The 25103-nt window shown below is 41.7% G+C and overlaps 1 protein-coding gene across 1 annotated transcript in view; it reads right to left on the bottom strand.

Moving 5' to 3' along the window:
* The window catches only part of PSMB7 (proteasome 20S subunit beta 7), a 118830-nt gene that overhangs the window by 85699 nt on the left and 8028 nt on the right, over nt 1-25103 (bottom strand). Inside the window, exon 4 of the mRNA XM_082263335.1 lies at nt 20854-20994. Within this exon, the coding sequence (XP_082119461.1) occupies nt 20854-20994 (141 nt within the window). The remainder of the gene's footprint in view (nt 1-20853; nt 20995-25103) is intronic.

Here is a 25103-nt window from a genome sequence, read left to right as displayed (position 1 = left end):
AGGTGGGGTTTGTTATTGTTAAGTACCTGTATCTCACTGTTCTTTTGTTTCTGTCTGCCTTAAGATCAACTTATGGGATGTATATGTGTATGTGGATTTGCTGCTAAGGGGGAGGGGGGTTGTCCCACAGTGAATATCTTTGTGCCTGTGTTTCAATAAAATTTAATTCTGGTTGACTCCAAAATTTGTACTGCCGAGTTCTTGGTGTAACTATAGCCAGATTCACGGATCTTGTGTTACCGGAGCTTAGGAAGCATCTTCTTGGCAGAGATACCCAGTCGGGGTGTCCGGAGTTCGTCACAGGATGCATGAAACAAACCTGCTTGCAAAATTATTCTTGAAAAAGGCCAAAAACATTTTACAAATATTCGCCTCCCACAGATTTTGAAAGGGTTCAGTGCTAGGTTTAAAGTTTGCAGACTTAACGCAAACAAAACTTTAGCATGGTTCGCTTATCCCTAGTCATTACTAATACCTTTCGGTTATAGTCCCGAAGACGGCAATGAGATTCAAACGTTTACACTGCAAGCCTGAATTAGACAGAGCGGTGGGGCAATAACCGTTATTATTGACATTTTGATATATAAAAAGTACAACAGTGCTATAAAGGGCTGCAGACAACTTCTAATGATTTAAAAGACATGAAAAAGACCAAAGTGTTAAATCAAGTCTAATGTCCTACACGGAGAAAGAACTCACTTTACCAAACATAAAGCAGATTTATCTTCATAAAACCGATTTCTCATCTGTGTAAATGGCACAAAGCTCCTTTTAATATGACACCTTTTTACAAACTTGCTAAAACCAAAAGTAGTCCGAGATAATTGATTTGCGAAAGTCTGATGCTTGACACTAAGCCAGAGGCCTTTCCTTAAAACTTTAAAATGATGTACACTTTCCTATTTGCTTTCATGCAGTGATGTATGGTGTCTGCCTAGAGCTGCTGAAAATTTCTAGCAGAATTAAACTGTTCCGCTGCTACAATTGGTATAAATATTTCATGGTGGAGCTGCCATGCAGAGCCTTTCCCCTGCTTGCTTTTTCTTGTCAGACAAATGAACACAACAAGAAGCAATTCAATCTCAAATACCGACAAGCCTTCACATTGCTGCAAAGTAAAGCTTTAGAACAATGGCTGATGCGTAGGAACCCAGAGAACTGGAAACATTATCATTTGTCAACACAGTTTGAATATTGTTTCCTGTTCAGTGGGGTCTAAGTTCTTCTCCCCACTGGCTGTCAACAAGATGTATATAGAGGTATGTGTTCATTCTCAGTCTTCAGAGATTTGGTACTGCTGAGCCCGGAGTGAAAGCGATTTAAAACACTACCCTCAAGTACATAAGTCCTTATGAACATCAACATTGAATCCCCACCCAAAACTATTTAGACTGTTTAGGGCATCTTTATCTTTTTAGCTAAGCAAAAACAGTATAACCGACGCAAATAGTCAATTCAAAGTGAGCATTACGTGAAAAATACACAGGCATTAAGTGAGAACACATACACAAGGCTACCTTCAGTAAAGGCCCGTACACACGAGTCGAAATTCGGCCGGGAATTATCGTCCGACGACCGATCTGCCGATTGGTCGGCTTGTTATGGGCCATACACACTAAGATTTTCTGAAGACTTTTTCCTTTAGACTTACCAAAACCATATAATATGAGGTCAAACCTAAACACTTTCAATTTGTATGCAATCTGGCAGGCCCTTGCACTACATAGAAAAGGTAAATCTGAAGGAAATCTAACCACAAAAGTTGGATAGTGTGTATCCAGCTTTAGTATGATGCTTCCGACAACCGACTCCGAATTTTTCGGCCGAAAAAAATCTGGTGCGCAGGCTATAAAATTTTTGTCCTCCGTCAAAACACGTCCGATTTTCGTGCAGTCAGTACAGATTTCGACAGGGAAAAATCTTATGAGCAAGACTGGGCATGCTCAGTGAAGAAAGAACACAAAGAAAGCAAACCAACACATGACATCACTTCTGAAGTAGAATTTTGTCGTGCGGGAAAATTCGTGTGCAGTCTAGGCACATTCCAACCAACAAAACACCACTCTGGACAAAAGATGGACGACCGGTCGGCGGAAATTCGTTGCGTGTGTACTTGGCTTTAGAAGCACGTCAAAGATAAAAATTTAAGCAGCTGAGGTTAAATGGCAATCATACCATTTCCTGGTCAGTTAAGGCACAAAAAATAAAAAAAAAAGGAAACCAGAAGGTAGGATTAGGTAAGGTCAAGCTTAACTATTCTTTGGATCTACAGATTGACTGAACAGCGCAGGATCATGAAAAGCTTACTTTAAAGTGAGGCCCATGACAGACCACTTAATACACATGAGAAAATGGGATTTTTGACTTACTGTAAAATCCATTTCTCCGATGTTCATTGATGGACACAGCTCCTGATTCTTCTTAATCATTGGGTTATACTGGCCCCTACAGGAGTAGGACACTAGGCAGGAAAAAGCTTGACTACGCCTATGGGCACTCTCAGCTATAGGCACTCAGTTTTGATACAAGCAGTGTCAGAAGAAAGCCAACTCCACAGAGGGGAAGGTGCTGTGTCCGTCAATGAACAGAGGAATTACATTTTACGGCAAGTCAAAAATCCAATTTTCTCTTTCGTTCATTGACGGGCACAGTTACTCATTCTTCTGAACCATTGGGACGTCCCAAAGCAGTGTTAAATACGAGGGGTGGGAAAACATCAAAACAAAAATTCCCAAGGCTAACCATAGCCAACAAGGTAACAGAGCTCAACCATAAATCAGCTCCAGCTCAACCATAAACAACTGGAGCTCACCTGAAAAAGAATACAGCCTCAGAGGACCAGGTCCTCTAAACAGCAGCCTGCAAAACCTTGAAGCCAAAAGAAGCATCCGCAGATGCCAACACAACCACTTTACAAAAAAATTTGTAAAAAGCGTGCACCAACTACCAGATGCCTCCTTGCAAAACCTGCGTCACTGACGATTATAGACAGAAAGCCCAGGAGACACTAAGCACCCTAGTAGAGTGTGCCTCAACAGGGAAAGGAGGAACCTGACTCCTGATGCAAGATCCATCTAGAAATGGTCGCAGAAGAAGCGGACAACCCTTAGTGAGGTCCATCGGTGAGCGCAAAAAGAGAGTCTGACTTCCTAAAAGACTACGTAGCTGCCAGGTACACCCTAATTGCCCAGATCACATTCAAGCCATGCAAGGCAATATCCTTCAGATGTTTAGGCCTGGGACACAGGGAAGGCAACACATTATCTTCAAATGACAGTCAGAGACCACCTTAGGAAGGAATGACGGACACCTCCCAAACATTTTCAAAGAGAAGCTTTAGTAGAGTTGAAAGCACCACATTCCAAGGCGGCAACGGAGCCCGCACTGAAGGAACCAAATGTCGGACACCATGAAGAAAAGGTACGCACCAGGGAGTGTGTGGCCAAAGGTCATAGGAAAAAGACTGGCAAAACCCGACACCTGGCCCTTGATACTCAAAGCCAAATTTTTGTTCAACCCGCCGTTGAAGAAAGGTTAAAATCTGATGTACCAAGAAGGAGTGAGGATGAACCCTAAGAGACTCGCACCATGCAATGTATGTCTTCCACGTACGATGGTAGATCTTCCTAGAGGCAGATTTCCTAGCTTTTACAGCGTAGGAATCACTAATTCAAACAAATCTCCACCCTTCAGCACCTGGCGTTCAACAGCCAAGCTGTTAAAGCCAGCAACTGTAAAGCAGGATGGAAGCCTGGTCCGTGGGATAGCAGATCCTCCCTAAGAGGAAGTCCCCAAGGAACATCGGCGACCAGCCGTACCAGATCGGCATACCAAGCCCGGTGAGGCCAGTCTATAGCCACTAGAATAACCAGAATCCCTTCAGCCTAAATCCTGCGCAGGAGTCGTGGTTAAAGTTAGAGAGGGCTGGAACTAAATCAGTCAGCCCACCTTAGAATGCCGAGCCGCCAGGACACTTCTTGTACACGGCAGACGCTGCAGCTTACATTGCGGTCAGTGCGAACTGTCAGTTCGGACATGAATCGGAACGCAAAGGTGTGAACCACCATGCGGATCAGATTCTGTTGCGGACCAAAAAAAAAAAAAAAAAGGGTCCTGTGCGGGCTGTGCCAAATCCAATGCAAATTCAGCCATACAATATGTATGACTCAATTCGCATCGCACAGACATTGCATGTGATTTTCAGAGCAGTGCGCTCCGAATCACATGCTGTCAGTCATCGCTATTGTGTGACTTGGGACCTACACACGGTAGTAGAGAAATGACATGTTCTTTTACTGATCGCTCGTCGGTTTAGTCCCCCTGAACACCAGAACTCCTGGCAGGAGAAAAGCTGTTAAAAAACACACTCCCAAAGCCGCGTATAGCATGCGTGTTGAGGCTTGTCAAGCTTTTAAATGCTAATAGATTCCATTTAGATGGAATCCAATGGATTCATTTATTATGGCCATTAGAACACAACGTTCAAATGCGTAAAGCGTTTAGGCGCATTTAGCGTTTTTTCTGCTCTTCAATTCAGCTCCTCTCCTGAACTAGCCTTTGGTGGGGTTTTTTCAGTCTGTATACACTCCTCTTCTAATATGCCTGTAAACAACGTGTGTGTGGCTATAGCAGCTTGCTATAGGGGCTATTCAAACACAGAGCCGCGGCTAGGCCCTACCCCTTTCCTGCCTCATTGGCTCACTGACTTTGATTGAAAGCAGCGGGAGCCAATGGGGAGAGTCCCAGACAAGTATCTACTGCAACATCACTGGATAGAGATGGGCTCAGATAAGTATTGGGATGGCTGTTGCACACAAGGTTTTTCAACCACTTTAAGCTCAGTGTGAGACCCAATACAGTGAGGAGTACAGAGCTTGTAAAATTTTCATTTGAGTGCAGTATAATATGTGCTTACGCATCTATACACATATTTACGTGCATATACACATGTATATTGCAACCCTGGCAATGCAGAAGAATTTTATGTGAACGTCTTTACACAGGAAAAGGAGGGATATACTGACCACGACTGTATGGGGTTAGCAGTACTTCACAGGACTTGCCGCTATGGCTAACAGAGTGTGAAATCAGGGAAAGGCTGGATAGAATTAAAAGAAATAAATCACCAGGCCCGGATTTCGTACATCCGAGAGTACTCAAAGAACTTAGTAAAACTATATCTAGACCACCTGTTCCTGATCTTTGCTGACAGTATTATGACAGGAAATGTACCAGGTGACTGGAGGAAAGCTAACGTGATACCGATATTCAAAAAAGGACAGAGGCATGTCCCAGGAAATTATAGGCTGGTCAGCCTGACGTCAATAGTATGTAAACTTCTGGAGGGGATGATAAGGGGACTATATCCAAGAGTTTGCTAAAGACAACATAATCAGCAGTGATCAGCACGGGTTTACAAAAGGGCGTTCTGGTCAAATCAATCTGTTGACATTCTACTAGGTGGTGAGCTGTGAGCCTGATAGGGGCAGACCAGTGGATGTGGTGTACTTGGATTTGCTAAGGCGTTTGATACAGTTCCCCACAAGCGCTTAATTTATAAAATAAGGTCTGCAGGCATCGACCACAAGGTTTGCTCTTGGATACGGAACTGGTTAAAAGGGCGTGTCCAAAGGGTAGTAATAAATAACGCATACTCAGACTGGTCTGAGGTAGTAAGCGGGGTCCCCCAAGGCTCAGTCCTGGGACCAACCTTGTTCAATTTATTCATAAACAGCATTGAGGACGGGATCAGTAGTTCTATCAGTTTTTGCAGATGGCACAAAATTGGGCAGGGCAATAACTTCACATTATGAGGCAGATATCTTACAGAGTGACCTGATCAAAATAACAGAGTGGGCAACTAAATGGCAAATGAGGTTTAATGTGGAGAAGTGTAAGGGTTTGCACTTGGGGACTAAAAACATAAAAGCACAATACACGTTGGGGGGGAACCTTTGGGGGAATAAAAAATAGAGAAAGATCTGGGAGTCTTAGCAGAGGATAGATTAGGCAATAGCATGCAATGTCAAGTTGCAGCTGCCAAAGCCGGCAGAATATTGGCATGCATAAAGAAGGGGATGTTTTCCAGAGATAAAACTATAATCCTACCACTTTATAAAACTCTGGTCCGACCGCATGTGGAGTATTCTGTCCAGTTCTGGTCGCCAGTCCTCAGGAGGGATGTGTTGGAGCTGGAGAGAATCCAGAGAAGGGCAACTAAACTAATTAGGGGATTGGAGGACCTTAATTATGAAGAGCGTTTACAATCGATTGATTTATTCTACCTGGAGAAGAGACGCCTGAGGGGGGACATGATAGCAATTTACAAATACCTCTATGGTGATCTCAGCATAGAAAAACAACTATTCAGTCGCAAGGATTGCATGAAGACGCGACGTCATACAATGCGATTAGAGGAGAAGCGTTTTAACCTCAGGCAACGCAGGGGGTTCTTTACTGTTAGGGCTATAAAATTGTGGAATTCTCTACCACAAGAGGTCGTTTCTGCAGGGAGTATGGCTACTTTAAAAAAACTCTTAGACGTACATCTCAAGGATCAGAACATTAAGGGGTATGAGAGAGGATTACGGCCACACACACCTACACAGGTTGAACTGGATGGACTATGGTCTTTATTCAACCTCAACTACTATGAAACTAACTATGAGTATATATTTCCACACAGTCTTTACGGCACATTTTACACAGGAGTATAAACATCAGTAAAATATAAACACCCCCAAATATGTGCGGCGATATTTTCACATGTATAGCAAAGTGCTCAAATAAACAATAATAAATTCATAAACAATCACATTAAACAAAAAAGTGTTGTGTGCTACAAATAAACACATGTATAATAAATTGGTCAAGTTCATGCGCTTCAAAAAGAGCAAAGTTCCATGCAGGCTGCTCCTGATGTCAGGGACGAAACGCATCGGTCAGGGCTTGCTGGCGTCACTACAGTCTGTCTGGCTCCGGACTGTGGAACACAAAACGTTTGTTGGATTACATGCGCATATAGCTATGATAGCGTACTGACCAAGTATTGCTAGTAAAGGTATCCCATTCAAATAAGGATACATGGGGACAGTCAAAGGAGAAGCTGTTTGAACTTGCGCTGATAACTAAGTTGTTCTGCGGAGTGGGACACAAAGAACGGGGAGCACAGAATCTATGAACTTTGAAGCACTGAGCACTTTTTGAAGAGAATTTTTGAATGAACTTTACTAAATTTAATCAAATGCATATGTAATCATTTATAGCACTTTTTAGGGTGATTTATGGTTTATGAAATTATTAACTTTACTTGAGCACTTTACTATACAAGTGAAAATAGTGCTGCACATTTTCGATCAGGTCCCCATGAAATAAAGGCGGACCTAATCAGACAGACCGTGTGAAACGGGCCTTCAGCTGTGTGGCATGACAGGGAGAGAATGAAAAATGATTTTTAATGAAAAAATTAAAAAAAACGGTTTCCATCTCAGCACTGCCAGTGACAGCTTGTTGCAGCCCCACCCACCACAAGAGGGCGCCAATTCCCGGATGGAAACGTCTCCCTACAGCAGGCTGCAAAGCTGCAGCCTCAATTACCGGCCAGTGTGGCATCTCAGTCCACGTACTCACCGGTGGGGGCCACAGTGTAGCCCAGGAGCCAGGCCGCTAATTCTAGTCGCCAGTGCGACATGGTGCCTGGGGTTTGTCAAGTCCTGACATAGAGCAAAGCATTTTAAAAAGCCTACGCTGTTCCTATGAAAAAGCAAGCCATATTTTACATATTACAGGTTAAGGGAATTCCCTAATTTTTAAACATTTTAGGATACCTTCAGTGACAAATTACCTATAGTACGAAGACTGAATTTATGAATGCTTACAGTTGATGATAGATAACAAGTGGGGAGTCTCAAGTGAAGGACTTTTGCCAATCTGAATCACAGACCTGTAAAAAGTGTACATTCCAACACATGCAACAGGCTTTATTAACCTTTAAGAAGGGTCATCCGTTACATACAACATATGTAAGGGAGCCTAAAGAAGGCATTTAGAAAAAAAACACATAATTGCATGCATTCATGTGCATTCACAGCAAGTTGCTGTTTTATTTTAGGTCAGGTTATGTTATATATAGCTAAGCAGGTCTCTACAACAGATCAATATCCCCGGAGGTTGGAATGTTTTTTCCCGTGGTTGATTTCCTATGTTGACAAGTAGATGTTAGGTAATAAGGGGAAGGCATTTTAACTTTAAATACCCAATCGAGTGTGACAGGAATCCAAAAATAGTTTTAGTTAACCACTTCTGGACGGGAAGGTTTTATCCCCTTAATGACGAGGCCATTTTTTGCAATTTGGCACTGCGCGACTAACTGGTAATTAGGCCAAAATGTATTTAGCTACATGTCTGATAAAAAAAAAAAAAAAAAAAAATCCTCAATAAGCATATATTAGTTTGCGCAAACGTTAAAGCGTCTACAACTATGGTGTATATACTGGAATTTATGCAGCTTTTACTTTCTGACTGCCTAGCCCATTTCTTGAAGTGCTAAGAAAAAGTAGACACTTTTTACACAAAGTTGTCATTGAAATTATATACTGCTCACACATTCCATGGGTATTTGTGAAATGACACCCCAAAATGCATTCTGCTGCTTCTCCTGAGTATGGGGATACCCCATGTGTGAGACTTTTTGGCAGTCTAGCTGCGTTCAGGACCCCAAAATCCAATCACTGCCTTCAGGCAGTTGATTTGACTCACAGTTTCGGAGGCCATGTAATGCCAAGATAGCATAAAACCCCAAATGACCCCTTTTCGGAAAGTAGACACCCCAAGGTATTTGCAGAGAGGCATGTTGAGTGTTTTGCAAATCTCGCTTTTTGTCACAAAGTTTTGGAAATTAAAAAATGAAAAAAAAAAATACTTTTCTTTGTTTTCCAAAATGACTGAGAGCTGCAAAAAATGTATGCCTCTTAGCGAAAAGCCATGGGGTGTCTACTTTCTGAAGAAGGAACATTTGGGGGGGGGGGGGTGCTATCTTGGCATTTCATGGCCTTCGAAACTGTGATAGGTAGTGAGGAGTGCAATCAACAATTTACGCCCTTGGAAAGCCTGAAGGCGGTGATTGGTTTCCGAGTCCTGTACTCGGCTAGACTGCAAAAAGTCTCACACATGGGGTATCCCTTTACTCAGGAGAAGCAGCAGAATGCATTTTGGCGTGCCATTTCACATATAGCCATGGCATCTTTGAGCAAAATATCAATTGACAGCTTTGTGTAAAAAAAAAAAAAAAAAAAAACATTGTCATTTTCCCAAAACGTGTGGCAAAATATAAAATATTCCATGGACTCACCATGCCTCTCAGAAAATAGCTTTGGGTGTTTACTTTCCAAAAAGGGTAATTTGGGGGATTCTAATCGTGTATTCCGGCCATTACAAACTACGTACATTTTTAAAGCCTTTACAGGTTACCACTTTAGGGTTAGAGTAGGTCTACTGCAAGAATTACTGCCCTCGATCTGACTTTCATGGCAATAGCTCACATGCATGGTGCAATTTCTGTTTACTTATTATACCAGACAAATGCTTGCGTTCGTCTTTGCGTGCAAACACGGGGGGACAGGGTGGCTTGATTTTTTTATTTTTTTTTTTATTATTATGCTTGATTTTATTTTAATACTTTCCCTTTCATTTTTATTGTTTAACAGAGGGAATATAAATATCCCCCATGATTGCAATAAGTAGTGACAGGTACTCTTATATATATCTATATCTGGCGAAAACGAAGTCATGAAATGCTCATAGCTTCCAGAATCTTAGGCCAGAGAGAGGATTGGAGCCATTATGGTCTCCAATCAGCTCTATGGTAGGCTGACGGAACCACCGACTGCAGTCTCGGGTCACCCAGTGGGACAATGTCCATTGCAGGCATTTCTAATAAGGAATTGGAACCAAAGCAAAAATACCTTGGACTTTCGAGTTTCCCTGCCCTGGAAGATCAAGAGATCTCTTTGGTGGTGGGGGACTCAGCACAACCTTTGCAGAGGCCAAGAATGGACTACTCCACAGACAAAAGATTCGGACCATCGATGCCAGTCGTTTCGGTTGGGGGGCACATCAAGGCAGCAGATTAGCCCAGGGGACCTGGTCCCCAAGAGAAGCCTGAATTTCTTTCAACCAGAGTTAGTAGTCCAGCGGGCAGTGAGCACCTTTTGGTTGGATCTAGGAGGATTCTCATCTTCAGATTCATTCAGACGTTTCCACGGTTGCAAACAACAAGCAGGGTGGTACGAGGAGTCAGCAGCTGCAAGCGATAGCGAGCAACATTTTTGCTTGGGCAGAACAGAAGTTGACTTAATCTCAGCCATACACCTGAAAGGCTCTGAAAATTCATTGGCGGATTTCCTCAGTCGACAGTGGCTGAGCCACGATGAATGGTCTCTCAGTCAGGAGGGGTTTACAGTGCTCACTCAGAAATGGGGGATGCCAAAAATAGATAGAAAAGTTTTTTCCTTAGACCCTCGGCATCAGGTGATTGAGATAGATTAATATAAAAAAAACGTAATTAATATAAAAACAAACAAAAGGGCGCACCAGCCTAGCGCATTATCCTCAATAACAGACTTTATTGGTTAAAAGTACATATATACTCACAAACAAAAACGTATTTAAAAAAAAAAAAAAGCACATCCAATCCGAGAATCTGGAACAAACCATATTCAGTGACTAAGGTCCTCAATATATGATGGCTAATGCATTTCGAGGCTTAGCCTCTTCAGAGCCAGCAGGCCATGTGTAGACCACTCATTTAAGTAGCAAGTGACCCATCCTACCCGGGAGTGGTCTGAAACAACTCCTCCCCAGTGGGTGCGATTCAATTAAGATGTTAACTCCTACAGTCCATGCCATTTAAAACAAAGCCATTTCACCTTCCATTAGAGACTCTAATGACATAATAGTGAATACTATAGACAATCACATACACTATACTCAATAGCTGTATTCACATACCCTAGCTGGTCCAGGGGGGTGCTGCATCTGATGATGGACTTCAGGTGTATGACAAACTGGGGTACAACCATAGCGGTAGTACACGTGTAAGGAGAAGGGTGTGAGGGTGATCGAGGTGGCACTGTACGTAAAATAGTAGAGAACATAATGTGTGCGGGTCCAGCAAATTGATCATGGGACTTTGTGTCCCTTGGGGAGCCCTACTGCCGCGCTGGGTAACCAAGAGTGTCTGGAACGCATGCCGATGAATCCCAGAAGGGCCAACGAGCCGTGCGTTCCAAGCTGCCCAAGTCACTTCCTGCCTCACTTAATGTGGGCTCTCAGAGTACACAGCGGCTCCCAGGTTGCTCGGATGCCTCCTATTACACTCCCACCCAACCCATAGCACTCCCACTATCTTCATGTCAGCTGACCCGCCCGAGGGAGGTGGGAGGAGATCATATACTGATGGAGAGTCAATCACATGCAGCACCTCCGTAGACAAAAAAAAAAAAAAAAAGAGAAAGAAAAGGGGACTTCTTTTAAATGAAAATAGTGGAGGGGGGGGGGGGGGCACAAGGTCATGGTTCTCCAGGCTACAAAGCCTATCTGCAGTTCCCCCTATCCTCCTCCTGGAGAGGGAGGACTTGATCCCGCAGGGACCAGTTCTTCACCCTCAGGTGTCAATGCTAAAGCTGTTGGCCTGGCTTCTGAGGAACAGCTTCTAAGATCGCAGGGGTTTTCGGAAAAAGGAAAAAGTGGTGAAGACCTTAGATAGCTGTTGCAAGCCAGTTACCAGGGCTATCTAGTCCAAAATATGGAAAAAAAAGTTCAACTCATGGATGTCAGATCAAGGCCATGGAATTCCAGATAACCCAGCAATATTGGAGTTCTTTCATCAAGGGGGTGAGTTAGCACCCGAAAGTTGCAAGCCTAGGCCCTTAGCGTGTTTCTTCAGACTCCTTTGCAGCAGGATCCTTTTGTAATAAACTTCAAAGTTTTATCCAAATCTAAACTAGTGGCAGTTAAATCCTGTCCAGTCTGGGATCTCTCTCTGGTTCTTAAAGCATTAATGCTGAGCCCCTATGAGCCCATGGAGGAATCTTCTATTAAATGGTGTGACGGTACTCTCCGTCACTGGGAGTGAAAGACAGATACTTAATGGTTTGGATTGCTTCAAGTAGGACAGTAATATTTGTCAGCCATGTTATCACGAGAAATATGTGAGGACTATTCCTGTTTGATTCTGAACATTACTAACAGAAAAAAACAGCGCTTGCAAATTGATAAAAAAAACAATACCTCTCCAATACATAAATTAGTATTGAAAAAAATTACATGGTTGAAAAGTGCATTGGTGCTTGAAATTAATATACTGAGTGTAATACTCTGAAAAGTGCTAGTAGTGTTGGACAAAAAGTCCAATATAATGTGCAATATAAGACAAAGTGCTGATAGTGCTGCAAACAAAAGTGCTGGGGTGCTCCAAAACGATAACCAGTGCAGAGTTTCTCAATCCCCCTCTGGGACCCTACTCACCAGCAGCGATGGGCCCTCCACTTAAGGGTCAAAGAAAACTTGAGACTGATATATCCCCAAAAGAAATTTCCTCCAAGCTGGGCTCTGTTGCTATGACCCTTTCTAGATAATTACTCCGGGCAGCGGAAGAGATGAACCCTCCACTGAGGGTCAGACAGACATGAGACTGATGTGAATCCAAGAAAATCTCCCCCATGCTGGCGCTTTATTACTATGACTCTTTATAGATAGTTGTCCTGGGCAGAAGTGTATAAAAAAATGCTGTGTATGTAGGAAGAATCAGTACCGCCGATCGATACAGATTAGTTCCGGGAACGCTGCTAGCGTGCATTCCACGGATACCAGGAAGTGACCAAGTGGTCTGCTGTAACTTTTCTATATTAAATTTGCATGTGGAGTAAAGATTTAGGTTTGCCACAAGCATGTTTGAAACCACTACTGATGACCGACTTACTAACCCTGATAGAATCTAGTCTTTTTGAGGGCAGTCATAATGCTGGTGCGGCCCGCGATTAATTAGAGTTTGACACCCCTGTCCCAGAACATTAATTGGTAGTGGTGCACCGAAATTTCGGCCGAAAATAGGTTAAAGATGCCGAAATTAATGATGGCCGCTGCGGGCGCAGCGCATGTTTCAAAAGTCCTGCCTCTGGCCGGCGGCCCACCTCCCGGTGATGTTACTACTACGACTATGTGTATGAATGAACTATATATAATCCCAAACAACGGTACAGCGCTAATAAGGTGCATTCAGTGATAATATGTAAAAATAAAAGAACATATCTACGCAATATTAAGGTGCTATAATACATAAATCTGTGCAGTATTAAAGTGCCATAGTACAAATAACTGCGCAATATTAAGGTGCTATAATAGAAATAAAGTGCTTGTAATAAATCAAATTCATATAATATATAAATAATTGATAGATCCAAAGAGTTTAGTGGTCTTGTGCTAGAATTGGTGCAAAATTAGCTTGATGACGATGATCCAGCCAGTGTTTTACAAGTGAATCTGTGGGTCTTCCACCACCAACACCTAAGATAATTGGCCTCTCACCTGAAGTTTTGACCTGTGTTTCACCACAAGGTCAAAATAAGCAAATAATCACCAGCAGGGATTAGCAGGCTCTCTCACAGCCTCTCCGTAGAAAACACTGCTGCCCGAATATAGCCAAACATAGGGACACGGATCTCATCATGGATATCACATAAAAAATAAAAGGCACAGGATCTAATGCTCTCAGTATGAACAGGGGTTTTTATTCAGGACAACAAATGGTAAAATACTCACATGTACAGGCACTACTGATAGTGCATGGAAACCGCAATTATAGAGCAGCAAACTAGCTGTAAGCTTCCAGGTTGCCGGTGAAGACTCCGCCCCCCCTATATGCGTTATGTCATCTGTCAGACGCTCGACTTCCTGACAGATGACATAACACTGCACCACCGCTCTGTGCGCCCCCCTCCGGGGGTGCACAAAGCGGTGGTGCAGCGTGTCACTCTGACTAACCGCATCTCCGATCCCATCCTATTTGCTACCCATTCCTCTAGGGATGCTTCCCTTTACTTCCTGTCCTAGAGAGAAAACAAGAGATGGGATGAAATCTCTCCAAGGTGGACACAATTCCCATCTTAGAGAGTTTAACAGATACCCCCATTGGATTTCTTTCCTCCCTCATTTCCTGCTCCAACAACAGTTTACATTTTTTGGACTTCCCCCTCATTTTGCGTCTGACAAAGCTCACCAGGACAAATAGAGAGGGGTGATCTCCCCATAGACAACAATGCCAACTTGACAAAACCTTTTCTACTGAAAACTTCTACTACAAAACTTTTCTACTGAAAACTAAAAAAATAAATTACCCTTAAATACACTTTAAGGATCACTGAGACAGACACGCAATTCACATTTTAAGAAAGGAATCATACAACAGAAGACCATTATATATCTCTCTGTTACCAACCAACTCCTTCTCTTCGTTCCTCCCAGGACCTCCTGCTCTCTAGCGCCCTTGTAACCACTTCCCATGCTCACCTCCAGGACTTCTCCTGAGCTTCTCCCATCCTCTGGAATGCTCTACCCCAACCTTCCCGACTATCTCCAACTTTGGCTACTTTCAGACGATCCCTGAAAACACATCTCTTCAGAGAAACCTATCTGGCATCCACCTAACTACTCGACTTTTATTTTCTCCATCAGGCCATTCCCCACAGTTATTACCTCTTGTATCACTTGACCCTCCCTCTTAGATTGTAAGCTCTAAAAAGCAGGGCCCTCTGATTCCTACTGTATTAAAGTGTATTGTATTTGTACTGTCTACCCTCAAGTTGTAAAGCGCTGCGTAAACTGTCAGCGCTATATAAATCCTAAATAATAATAACATGCTTGGTTAGCTTTAAAGAAAACCTTTGTTTCATGTAGAAATAAGGAACGTTCTACCTACATTCCCTAAAAGTTACCCTTATGCTGCGTGTTCAATGCCAAAATCTTTGCCAGCACATAAACCTACAGCTGAAATACACTTGTGAGCTCCCTTCTCAGCTAAAGGATTTGGAATATTGCCCAGCTTTTGCAATTCATACGCTTGTGCTAAAAAGCATCGCCAGGAGAGTTAAACCGTTTTTTTGGTTCGGAGTAAAAGCAGATGTAAAGTCGCATAGAAATTAAACTGTGTGAGCCTTACAGCAACCCTAAAGTATATGAAAGCCCCAAACCTCTCTTAACTGCTCCCTTTTGGTGTATATATATATATATATATATATATATATATATATATATATATATATATATATATATATATATATATATATATATATATATATATATATATATATATATATATATATATATACACACACACACACACAACATTTAACGTATTAACGTTTATTAAAAAAAATAAAAAATATCATACTCACCTAGTTGGATGCAAAATTTATCCGATGCTGCATCTGTCCCTGGGTGCTTCTAAGAGAAATGAGTGATCAAAGACCGCTGATCGCTCAGCTCTTGGTAATAACTGTCAGTCAATGCTCACTGCTGCACTAGGTTGTAGAGGGGGTGGTAGCGGCTTGGCTCAGTCTCCCAGCAGCTCACCGTGAAGCTGATTCAGCTGCCGGGCCAAGCATCTGCGTCAATCCCGTAAAGTCGGAATCTTTCCCGACTTAAATTCGGCAAAAATGTTTCCATCCTGCTTCCTCACATTTTTAACAATTGTTGATTTGATCCCACTAATTAATATAACAAGCTTTAGGGCCGGTTCACATTTGTGCGAGTGCGGCGATCGCATGTAATTCGGAGCGCACTGCTCCTTCATTACATGCGATCGGATGTGCGGTGCGAGTTTAGCCATACACTTTGTATGGCTGAATTCACACTGTATACGCACTAAACACACACATGACCCTTTTTTCCAGCCGCATCAGGATCAGATCGCACAGTGGTTCACACTTGTGCGATCCGATCCTGTGCGAACTGTCAGATCGCACTGCGATATGCGATCAAACTGGGGGTGTCGTTAACATTTAATTGACACCCCCTGTGTATCGCATATGGCAGTGTGAACTGCCAGATGTGCGTTTGCAATGCGGGAACAGGCTGCGAATTCGCAGCCTTCCCGCATCGCACAAGTGTGAACCGGGACTTAGCCCGCAGTCGGCTGAAAGTGTGTCACTGAAGTGCAGAAGAAACTGCACTCCTGTGACCTAGAGAAGTACAGCCAAAATAGCTTTGGCCATACTTTAAACAAACTGAGCATATTACCAAACGATGTACAATTCAAATAAATCTTACATAAAATATAGTAAAAAATTTTGTGAACAATGAAAAGTTCCACTCTTCAAAATCAACTTCAGTTAAAGTGACAGTGCTTTTATGGACCTCCTGTGATATAATAAAGTGCCAGTATTCCTAATGGACGTGGCAAGGCACTCCAGTGCCCCACATGGATTTACACCCACCATATCTATCTGACCAACTATCTCTAGTATAGTCAAACATGCAGATCCCTTAACAGATCTGTGCCACTTGCGTTCCACCAAATGCTTTTTCACAGTACTGTGGAGTCGCAGTCAAGTGACAGTAATGCTGGCCATACACTAGCTGAAAGATCATTAGAAAATCTGTCATTTGGTCAATCGTTCATTTTTCATCCAGTTAATGGGCACAAATAGAAAATCGTTTAACTTTTCAGAGCCGAAAAATCGAAGGAACAGTTTTGAAAATTCGCAGGCCGAACGATAAACTAACAATAAATTGAAAGGTTAATGTGTTTCTCGGCCGACCTGTTTGCACTAGGTATATGTGACAAACTGAACGAAAAACTAATTCATTTATGTCCATTGAACAATTAATCGTTCCAATTTTGGTCATTACATGATGGCACCATCGTCTGCTCTCAAGGCCGATGTTTTTTTTCGAAAACGAGTTTGCAAGATATTTCGGCTAGTGTTTGGCCAGCATAAGACTGCCTATATTCAGTTTCTTTGTTATCTCAAGGATTAATTCCCTTTCCCGGGCCTTACCTGGGTCTACAGAATAATTTGTCTTTAATCTGTGGCGATGGAAGAGTTGGTGGGTCTAAGTAGTTTATCAAGAGAAAACAGGGCAAGGCTGATAGTCAGTTCACAAAAAAGCAGTGTGTTTTTAAGAACAGCTGATTTATTAATCATTAGGGGAGTCAAAACAATTGTTTTCAATCTCATGGACTCTAAAAATTCAAAGAAGCAGGATGGAAAATTTGTCAAACGAAAATCAATTTATTCCAATATTGATTGTTAATAGCAAACAAAGTTTTGAGTAATTTTGACAACATTCTCTATATCAAAAACATACTGAGAATTGTCATGCAAATGTTCATTAGAAAAATGTACTAGCCTATGACCAGCTTTAGAAGCGCAGGAGGAGAAGGGGTAGTACTGGCCTAAAGCTGGATACACACTATACAACTTTTGTTGTTAGATTTCCTTTAGAATTCATTTAACTATGTAGTGCAAGGGCCTGTCTGATTGCATACAAATTTAAAATGTTTAGGTCTGACCTCATATTATCTGGTTTTGGTAAATCTAAAGAAAATTGTACAGTGTGTATCCAGCTTAAGGCACACATGTAGGAGTGGCCAGCTTGTTCCTCTCATCTAACAATTTTGGCTTGCAGGGGGAAGAGGTTCCGTCGGCAAGCAGCCTTTTGGTGTGGGACAACCAACAACTCTGTTAGAAACACAAAAGGCCCATTGTCAGCCTACAACAGGAAGAGTGCTGGCACACAAACTGGCAGGATCAACAAGCAAACAAGGAGAGAATGTGGAACATAGTTTGCCAATTGAAGAGCTTTCTACTTTACAAAGAGAACTTCTCTTTTATTAAAGTGGAACTTTACTCAGAAATTTAAAGTGATAGTAAACTATAATAGGGCTTACATGTCGGTACAGTGAAAACCTCCTAAACTTGCAATGTTTAGGAGATATTCACACTGCATGGAGCTGGTGACATCAGCGGCACATGCTTTGAAAGTCTGGCATATCGTATCAGACCTTCAAAGCCCGTGCCGTAAATGAAGTCTCCTGTGCGCAGGAGTGACGTCATTGCAGATCCGGCAACTCATGAAGTCAGAGGCTGCAAACCTGGAAGGCAGCCCGGGTGAAGATGGAAGCCGTTAGCAGTGACCGCGTGCTGCTGGTGGGCTTCGTTTTAAGATAAGGCTTGCATAATGTGCCAGTATGTGATGCATACTAGCACATTATGCATTTGTCTTACAGGAGAAAGTTTTTTATTTTTTCCCCAGTAGTTTACTACCATTTAAAGGCCTGCTAGACCTCTTCAGGCTGGCCCCTTTTGCAGGTATAATTATGTAAAACATTGAAAATAAGTGCCTATACAGTTTAAAATACAGTTATACACGGTCTCATCTGGCTCTGCACATTCTCTTCATTTTAGGCACTGCTGAATTTGTAGAGATCGATCTGCTGACAGCCTTAACCTCCCTGGCGGTATGATGAATTTTAGGTGCTGAAAGCGATGCCATTATTTTGCATGCAAAAACGAGCAGCCCAAACCAACTATTTACACATTATTTTTTTTTTTTTTTTCACTGTGTGTTCTTCTTTATAACATCTTGGGTATGAAAGTTTGAAACAAAATCATAAATTATAATATCATAAATAACTATAAATAAGTTAAAGTAGGTGTGTGTATATATATATATATATACACACACACACACACACACACACACATATATATATATATACACATACATATACACACACACATACATATATATATATACACATTACACACACACACACATACATATATATATACACATATATATACACATTACACACACACACACACATACACACATATATATATATATACATATATATATATATATATATATATACATACACACACACACACACACACACACATTATATATATATTATATATACACACACACACATATATATATATATATGTCTGTGTGTATGTGTGTGTGTGTGTGTGTGTGTATATTATATATATATATATATATATATATATATATATATATATATATATATATATATATATATATATATATACATACATACATACATACATACATATACACACACACATACATATACACACACACACACACACACATATATATATATGTACAGTAAAACTGCAGGAAAGGGCACTGAGAGGCAAACTAATGTGAATTTATTTTATTTTGTAATGTATCAGGGTGTTTGGTGTGTTTTACTATTTGAATTTGCTGCCGGTTCCACCCCCCTGCGAGCGTCACGTCGCAGGAGACGGAAGTCGGGGGCACAGAGCATCAGGAGGAAGATCCGGCCGCCGCACACTGCCTGGGATACATCGCTGGACAAGGCGAGTACCCTCTCTTACAGGATCCAGCGATCTCCCTAGCGGTACCCCGAGTGTGGCTCGGGGTTAACGATAATGGCTCTGAAATTTCACCCCGAGCCACACTCGGGAATACCGCTAAGGAGGTTAAAGAATTTAACCCGCCTATCCTTTACAGCCAAGGAAGCTGCTTCAGTTTGATGCGCAACTGCCATGGTGCTGCACATATTATCAATGATACCAGACATTTGATGCTTTGACAGTTTGGTTGAGGACACAAGCAAATGTGAAAGTCAGCATTCCCGGAATGTAACTTTTATAAAACCGTTAAATTGATGCATTTTGTACTGCTTTATGATTTACTGCTGTTCAGGGGCTCTGGGCTTCAGCAAAATGGCAGCATCCAAAATGAAGAAATTCTGGAAGCAATGTATAGCACACCCTAATTTTATTAGCATAATTATTATTGTGGAATGTAAGGTCCTTGGCTAAAGAACTTTTTTTGTTAACTTAATATGGGTAAAGGTCCACTTTAATTCCTAATACTTTAAAGGAACACAGCAGTGTTGCATCCCCACCTGCAGTATGCTGACCAAGGCTTGATTTAGCCTTGCTGTCATCGGGGTGCTGTAAAAAAAAAAAAAAAAAAAACTGACCAAATGGAACAAGACTCCACAGTCTCTGGACAATCAGATCCGAGGAACAAAGGAGTTCCTGATATGGTGGCTTCGCTCTCCAGCACTTGTATGCATGTATGTCATGGGGCAGAGGAAGGCGGGTCAGCAAAGCAGGAAAGGGGATTTGGAGTGGAACAACTGAAATTTGGGGGTGCAGCCCACCTAGATCCGGCCATGATGCTGACTGGATAAAGTAGTAACAGCTATTTCTTCAGCTGTTAACAGCTTCGACACACACACACACACCTTTCTTTTAAGCAAGTCTTTCTATTGCTTAGAAAAGTCCTGATAAGAAATGTGGCATTTCTTAGGAATTCTAAACTGGAGATTGGCATTTTAAATCTGGCCAAGTTTGGATACTAATGCCCCGTACACACGCAACGATTATCGGCCGACTTTTGTCCAGTGTTGTTGTGTCGGTTGGAATGTGCTCTAGGCTGCACACGAATTTTCTCAGCCAACAAAAATCTACTTCAGAAGTGATGTCATGTGCTGGTTAACTTTCCATGTGTTTTTTCATCTCTGAGCATGCCCAGTCTTGCACACCAGATTTTTTTCGGCCGAAAAGTCGGAGTCGGTTGTCGAAAGCATCATACTAAAAAGCCGAAAATCGGCCGATCGGACATTGGCCGAAAATTCCCGGCCAATAATCGATGCGTGTGTACGAGGCTTTAGAAAGGTCAAAGAAGGCAGGTGGAGGCTGCTCCTAAATGCTTGATTAACATGTTCCCTGATTTCATCTATCACCAGTATAGGTTCGCCATGAGTTTTATATTTAAAGCTTTTCTTACCTAAACAGCATTTGCTTCAGCATGCGGTTAGCAGTTGCTACTCTAGCCAAACGTCCTGTAGAGAGAGAATGCAGCTCTATGTTGGAAGAGATCATCTGGGTGGTCATTTCTGTATCAGCTGCTGTCCCGGCACCACAACAACTAGGAAACAAAGATTGAGTCATTCTTTAGCATCCTGCGAGAACTAAACTTACATAGAAAGATGGCAAATTTACAATAGACAGGATGCATGCTACTAGAAATCTCACAAAAAAAAAAAAAAAAAAAAAAAAACGAAATAAAGCTACTTGAAGCTTTCAAGTCAAGGCGCATACCTTCAAGCAGCTTTCATTGCCCTTTTTTACCAGAATGCTGGGCGATTTTGATTGGGCAAAGCTCCAGCATTTGTTGGTAGCGTCTAAAACTTGCCCATCCTTTCCAGCCTCTCACACAGTCCTACTGTCCAGAGATGCGGCCGATCATAGTGACAGGAATATATGGGGTTAGAAGGGCTTGGACAAGAGTCAACATTACTCAAAGTCTGAGCTGTCCCCATTCTAAACAGCCAGACAGAGGTGGCAATAGAAGCTGCTGCAAGTATTTGCAAGCAGCTCTGAGTGAGTGACAAGTAAAATTACAAACCCAATTCCAAAAAAGTTGGGACACTGTACAAATTGTGTGTAAAAAAGGAATTAACTAATTTACAAATCTCATCAACTTATATTTTATTCACAATATAATATATATAACATATCAAATGTTGAAAGTGAGACATTTTGAAATATTGGCTCATTTTGGATTTCATGAGAGCTACACATTCCAAAAAAGTTGAGACAGGTAGCAATAAGAGGCCGTAAAAGTTAAATGTACATATAAGGAACAGCTGCAGGACCAATTTGTAAATTATTAGGTCAATTGGCAACATGATTGGGTATAAAAAGAGCCTCTCAGAATGGCAGTGTCTCTCAGACATCAAGATGGGCAGAGGATCACCAATTCCCCCAATGCTGCGGCAAAAAATAGTGGAGCAATATCAGAAGGAGTTTCTCAGAGAAAAATTGCAAAGAGTTTGAAGTTATCATCATCTACAGTGCATATCATCATCCAAAGATTCAGAGAATCTGGAACAATCTCTGTGCGTAAGGGTCAAGACCGGAAAACAATACTGGATGGCGGTGATCTTCGGCCCTTAGACAGCACTGCATCACATACAGGAATGCTACTGTAATGGAAATCACAACATGGGCTCAGGAATACTTCCAGAAAACATTGTCAGTGAACACAATCCACCGTGCCATTCACTGTTGCCGGCTAAAACTCTATAGGCTAAAAAAGAAGCCAAATCTAAACATGATCCAGAAGCGCAGGCGTTTTCTCTGGGCCAAGGCTCATTTAAAATGGACTGTGGCAAAGTGGAAAACTGTTCTGTGGTCAGATGAATCAAAATTTAAAGTTCTTTTTGGAAAACTGGGACGCCATGTCATCCGGACTAAAGAAGACAAGGACAACCCAAGTTGTTATCAGCGCTCAGTTCAGAAGCCTGCATCTCTGATGGTATGGGGTTGCATGAGTGCGTGTGGCATGGGCAGCTTACACATCTGGAAAGCCACCATCAATGCTGAAAGGTATATCCAAGTTCTAGAACAACATATGCTCCCATCCAGATGTCGTCTCTTTCAGGGAAGTCCTTGCATTTTCCAACATGACAATGCCAGACCACATACTGCATCAATTACAATATCATGGCTGCGTAGAAGAAGGATCCAGGTACTGAAATGGCCAGCCTGCAGTCCAGATCTTTCACCCATAGAAAACATTTGGCGCATCATAAAGAGGAAGATGTGACAAAGACGACCTAACACAGTTGAGCAACTAAAAACCTGTATTAGACAAGAATGGGACAACATTCCTATTCCTAAACTTGAGCAACTCCTCTCCTCAGTCCCCAGACATTTGCAGACTGTTATAAAATGAAGAGAGGATGCCACACAGTGGTAAACATGGCCTTGTCCCAACTTTTTTGAGATGTGTTGATGCCATGAAATTAAAAATCAACTCAGCCCCTGTTCACACTGGGGCGACGCTACTTCGCCGGGCGACCTCACAGGTCGCGGCGCGCTGCTCGCCCCGCTACCTCGGAGCGGCCGGCACGGACTTCATAACATTGAAGTCTATGCAGGTCGCTCCGGGTCGCCTCAAAGAAGCTCCGGACCCTTTTTTTAAGTCGGAGCGACTTGTGTCGCTCCTATTAGAACGGGTCCGCAGCTTGTCTATGGAAGGCGACCTACGGCGACCTGTGAGGCGACCAGGTTACCCCAGTGTGAACGGGGACTTATTTTTCCCTTAAAATTATACATTTTCTCAGTTTAAACACTTGATATGTCATCTATGTTGTATTCTGAATAAAATATTGAAATTTGAAACTTCCACATCATTGCATTCTGTTTTTATTCACATTTTGTAGTGTCCCAACTTTTTTGGAATCGGGTTTGAAATTTCAAAAGGGAATGTAAAGCCTTTGCAATTTCTCTTTAAATAGATTAGAAAAGAGATCAGTTTGAACTATTGCTATTATCATAGTTTATAACTATATATGTAACTATGCGCAGCCATAATTGATCGTTACATATGCAGGATCTACTTCCTGTTTTGAAGTGCTAGTTGTGCTTTACGCCTCCTCACAATATAAATCCATGAGTTGCCCAACACACTGAACCAATGCACTCCTTGCATGCATGTGAACCTCTCCGATACAAGGTAAAACAAATCTTATTGCCCGAACCCAGTTGTGCAACTCTGGCATGCGTTCGGAATACTTTACTGTAAAACTTCTTACTATACCAAGGTGAATTAGACTTTGTATTGATGAGGACAAATCAGGCCTTGGTGATAAGTACCTTTTCTCCTGATTTGGTGATAAATGGTAAAGGATATATCTCCTGATTTTTTTCCCCTCATTTTTAAATATAATAATATATAAAATATAATAATAAATGTTCTACTCTTATTGGGGCCAAGAAATTTTTTTTCACGTTTACTTTTCTATCCTAAAACACACTGATAGTAAAAAAAAAAAAAAATCCTACTTAAAACATTCTGACCTTGGACCCAACTAGATCAAGCCTTGATCTAACCATTTTAATCTTCTTGTACATTTTTCTTCATTCAGAAAAGAAGAGTACAGTGAAAAATAATGCTATAATGATAGCATTTCCGATATCCTAATGCCTTCTGTTCCGGGTGCAATCCTCAGAACAAAGAGAAATGGAGGCTCCAAAGCAGAAAAAAAAAAAAAAGCGCAATAAATATCCAATTGGATTTTAACCTTTCTGCTTCCTCACAATTCAGCCTAACCCAACCAAACCAAACCCATTCAACTCCCTTGGGTTACTCTCTTTTTGATTTACATGTTTAACTTTTTGTTAATATTACTTCTATAAAGTTGGCATAATAGATAGGCATCCCTATGTAAGACTATACAGTGGGGTCGATTTACTAAAGGCAAATCCACTGGGCAGTACAAGTGCACTTGCGCAAGCAAAAATGCTGTTTTTTATTTTCCTTGCATGTCCCCCTCAGATCTACAGTGACTGCACTTCCAAGTGCACAGTGGATTTGCCTTTAGTAAATAAACCCCAAAACAAAAAAGAGAAGTGTAGCTTTACATAACACATCCATACAAAACACAGTCAAGTAAAATTAAAACAATTTGTTTTTTGCCATGCATGGTAAAGCAACTAGGAGGACATTGGCTATGAGGAAAGACTACAAGCACTGAACTTATTCTCTCTGGAGAAGAGACGATTGAGGGGGGATATGATATCAATGTACAAATACTTTACTGGCGACCCTAGCATAAGGAACAAACTATTCAGAGAAAGGAGATACAATAAGACACGTGGCCACTCACTAAAACTAGAGGAAAGGCGGTTTAACCTTAAAGTACGTAAGGATTCTTCACTGTCAGAGCAGTAAGGATGTGGAATTCACTTCCACAAGCAGTCGTATCAGCTGGGAGCATTGATAGTTTCAAAAAACTATTAGATGGGCACCTTAGAGACCACAACATACAGGGGTATACAATGTACAACATACAGGGGTATACAATGTACAACATACAGGGGTATACAATGTACGGTTAACAGCAAACACACACACACATCATAGGTTGAACTGGATGGACGGATGTCTTTTTTCAACCTCACTGTAATTATGTAACTATACTTTAATACTTGCCCCCACGTCTATAGCATTCGAACAACAGAGAAATT

Source organism: Pelophylax lessonae (genome assembly GCF_965119305.1).
Source record: "Pelophylax lessonae genome assembly, chromosome: 7".
Taxonomy (NCBI): Eukaryota; Metazoa; Chordata; class Amphibia; order Anura; family Ranidae; genus Pelophylax; species Pelophylax lessonae.
The sequence above is the reverse complement of the archived record's forward strand: the minus strand, read 5'-3'. Positions and strand labels throughout refer to the sequence as shown.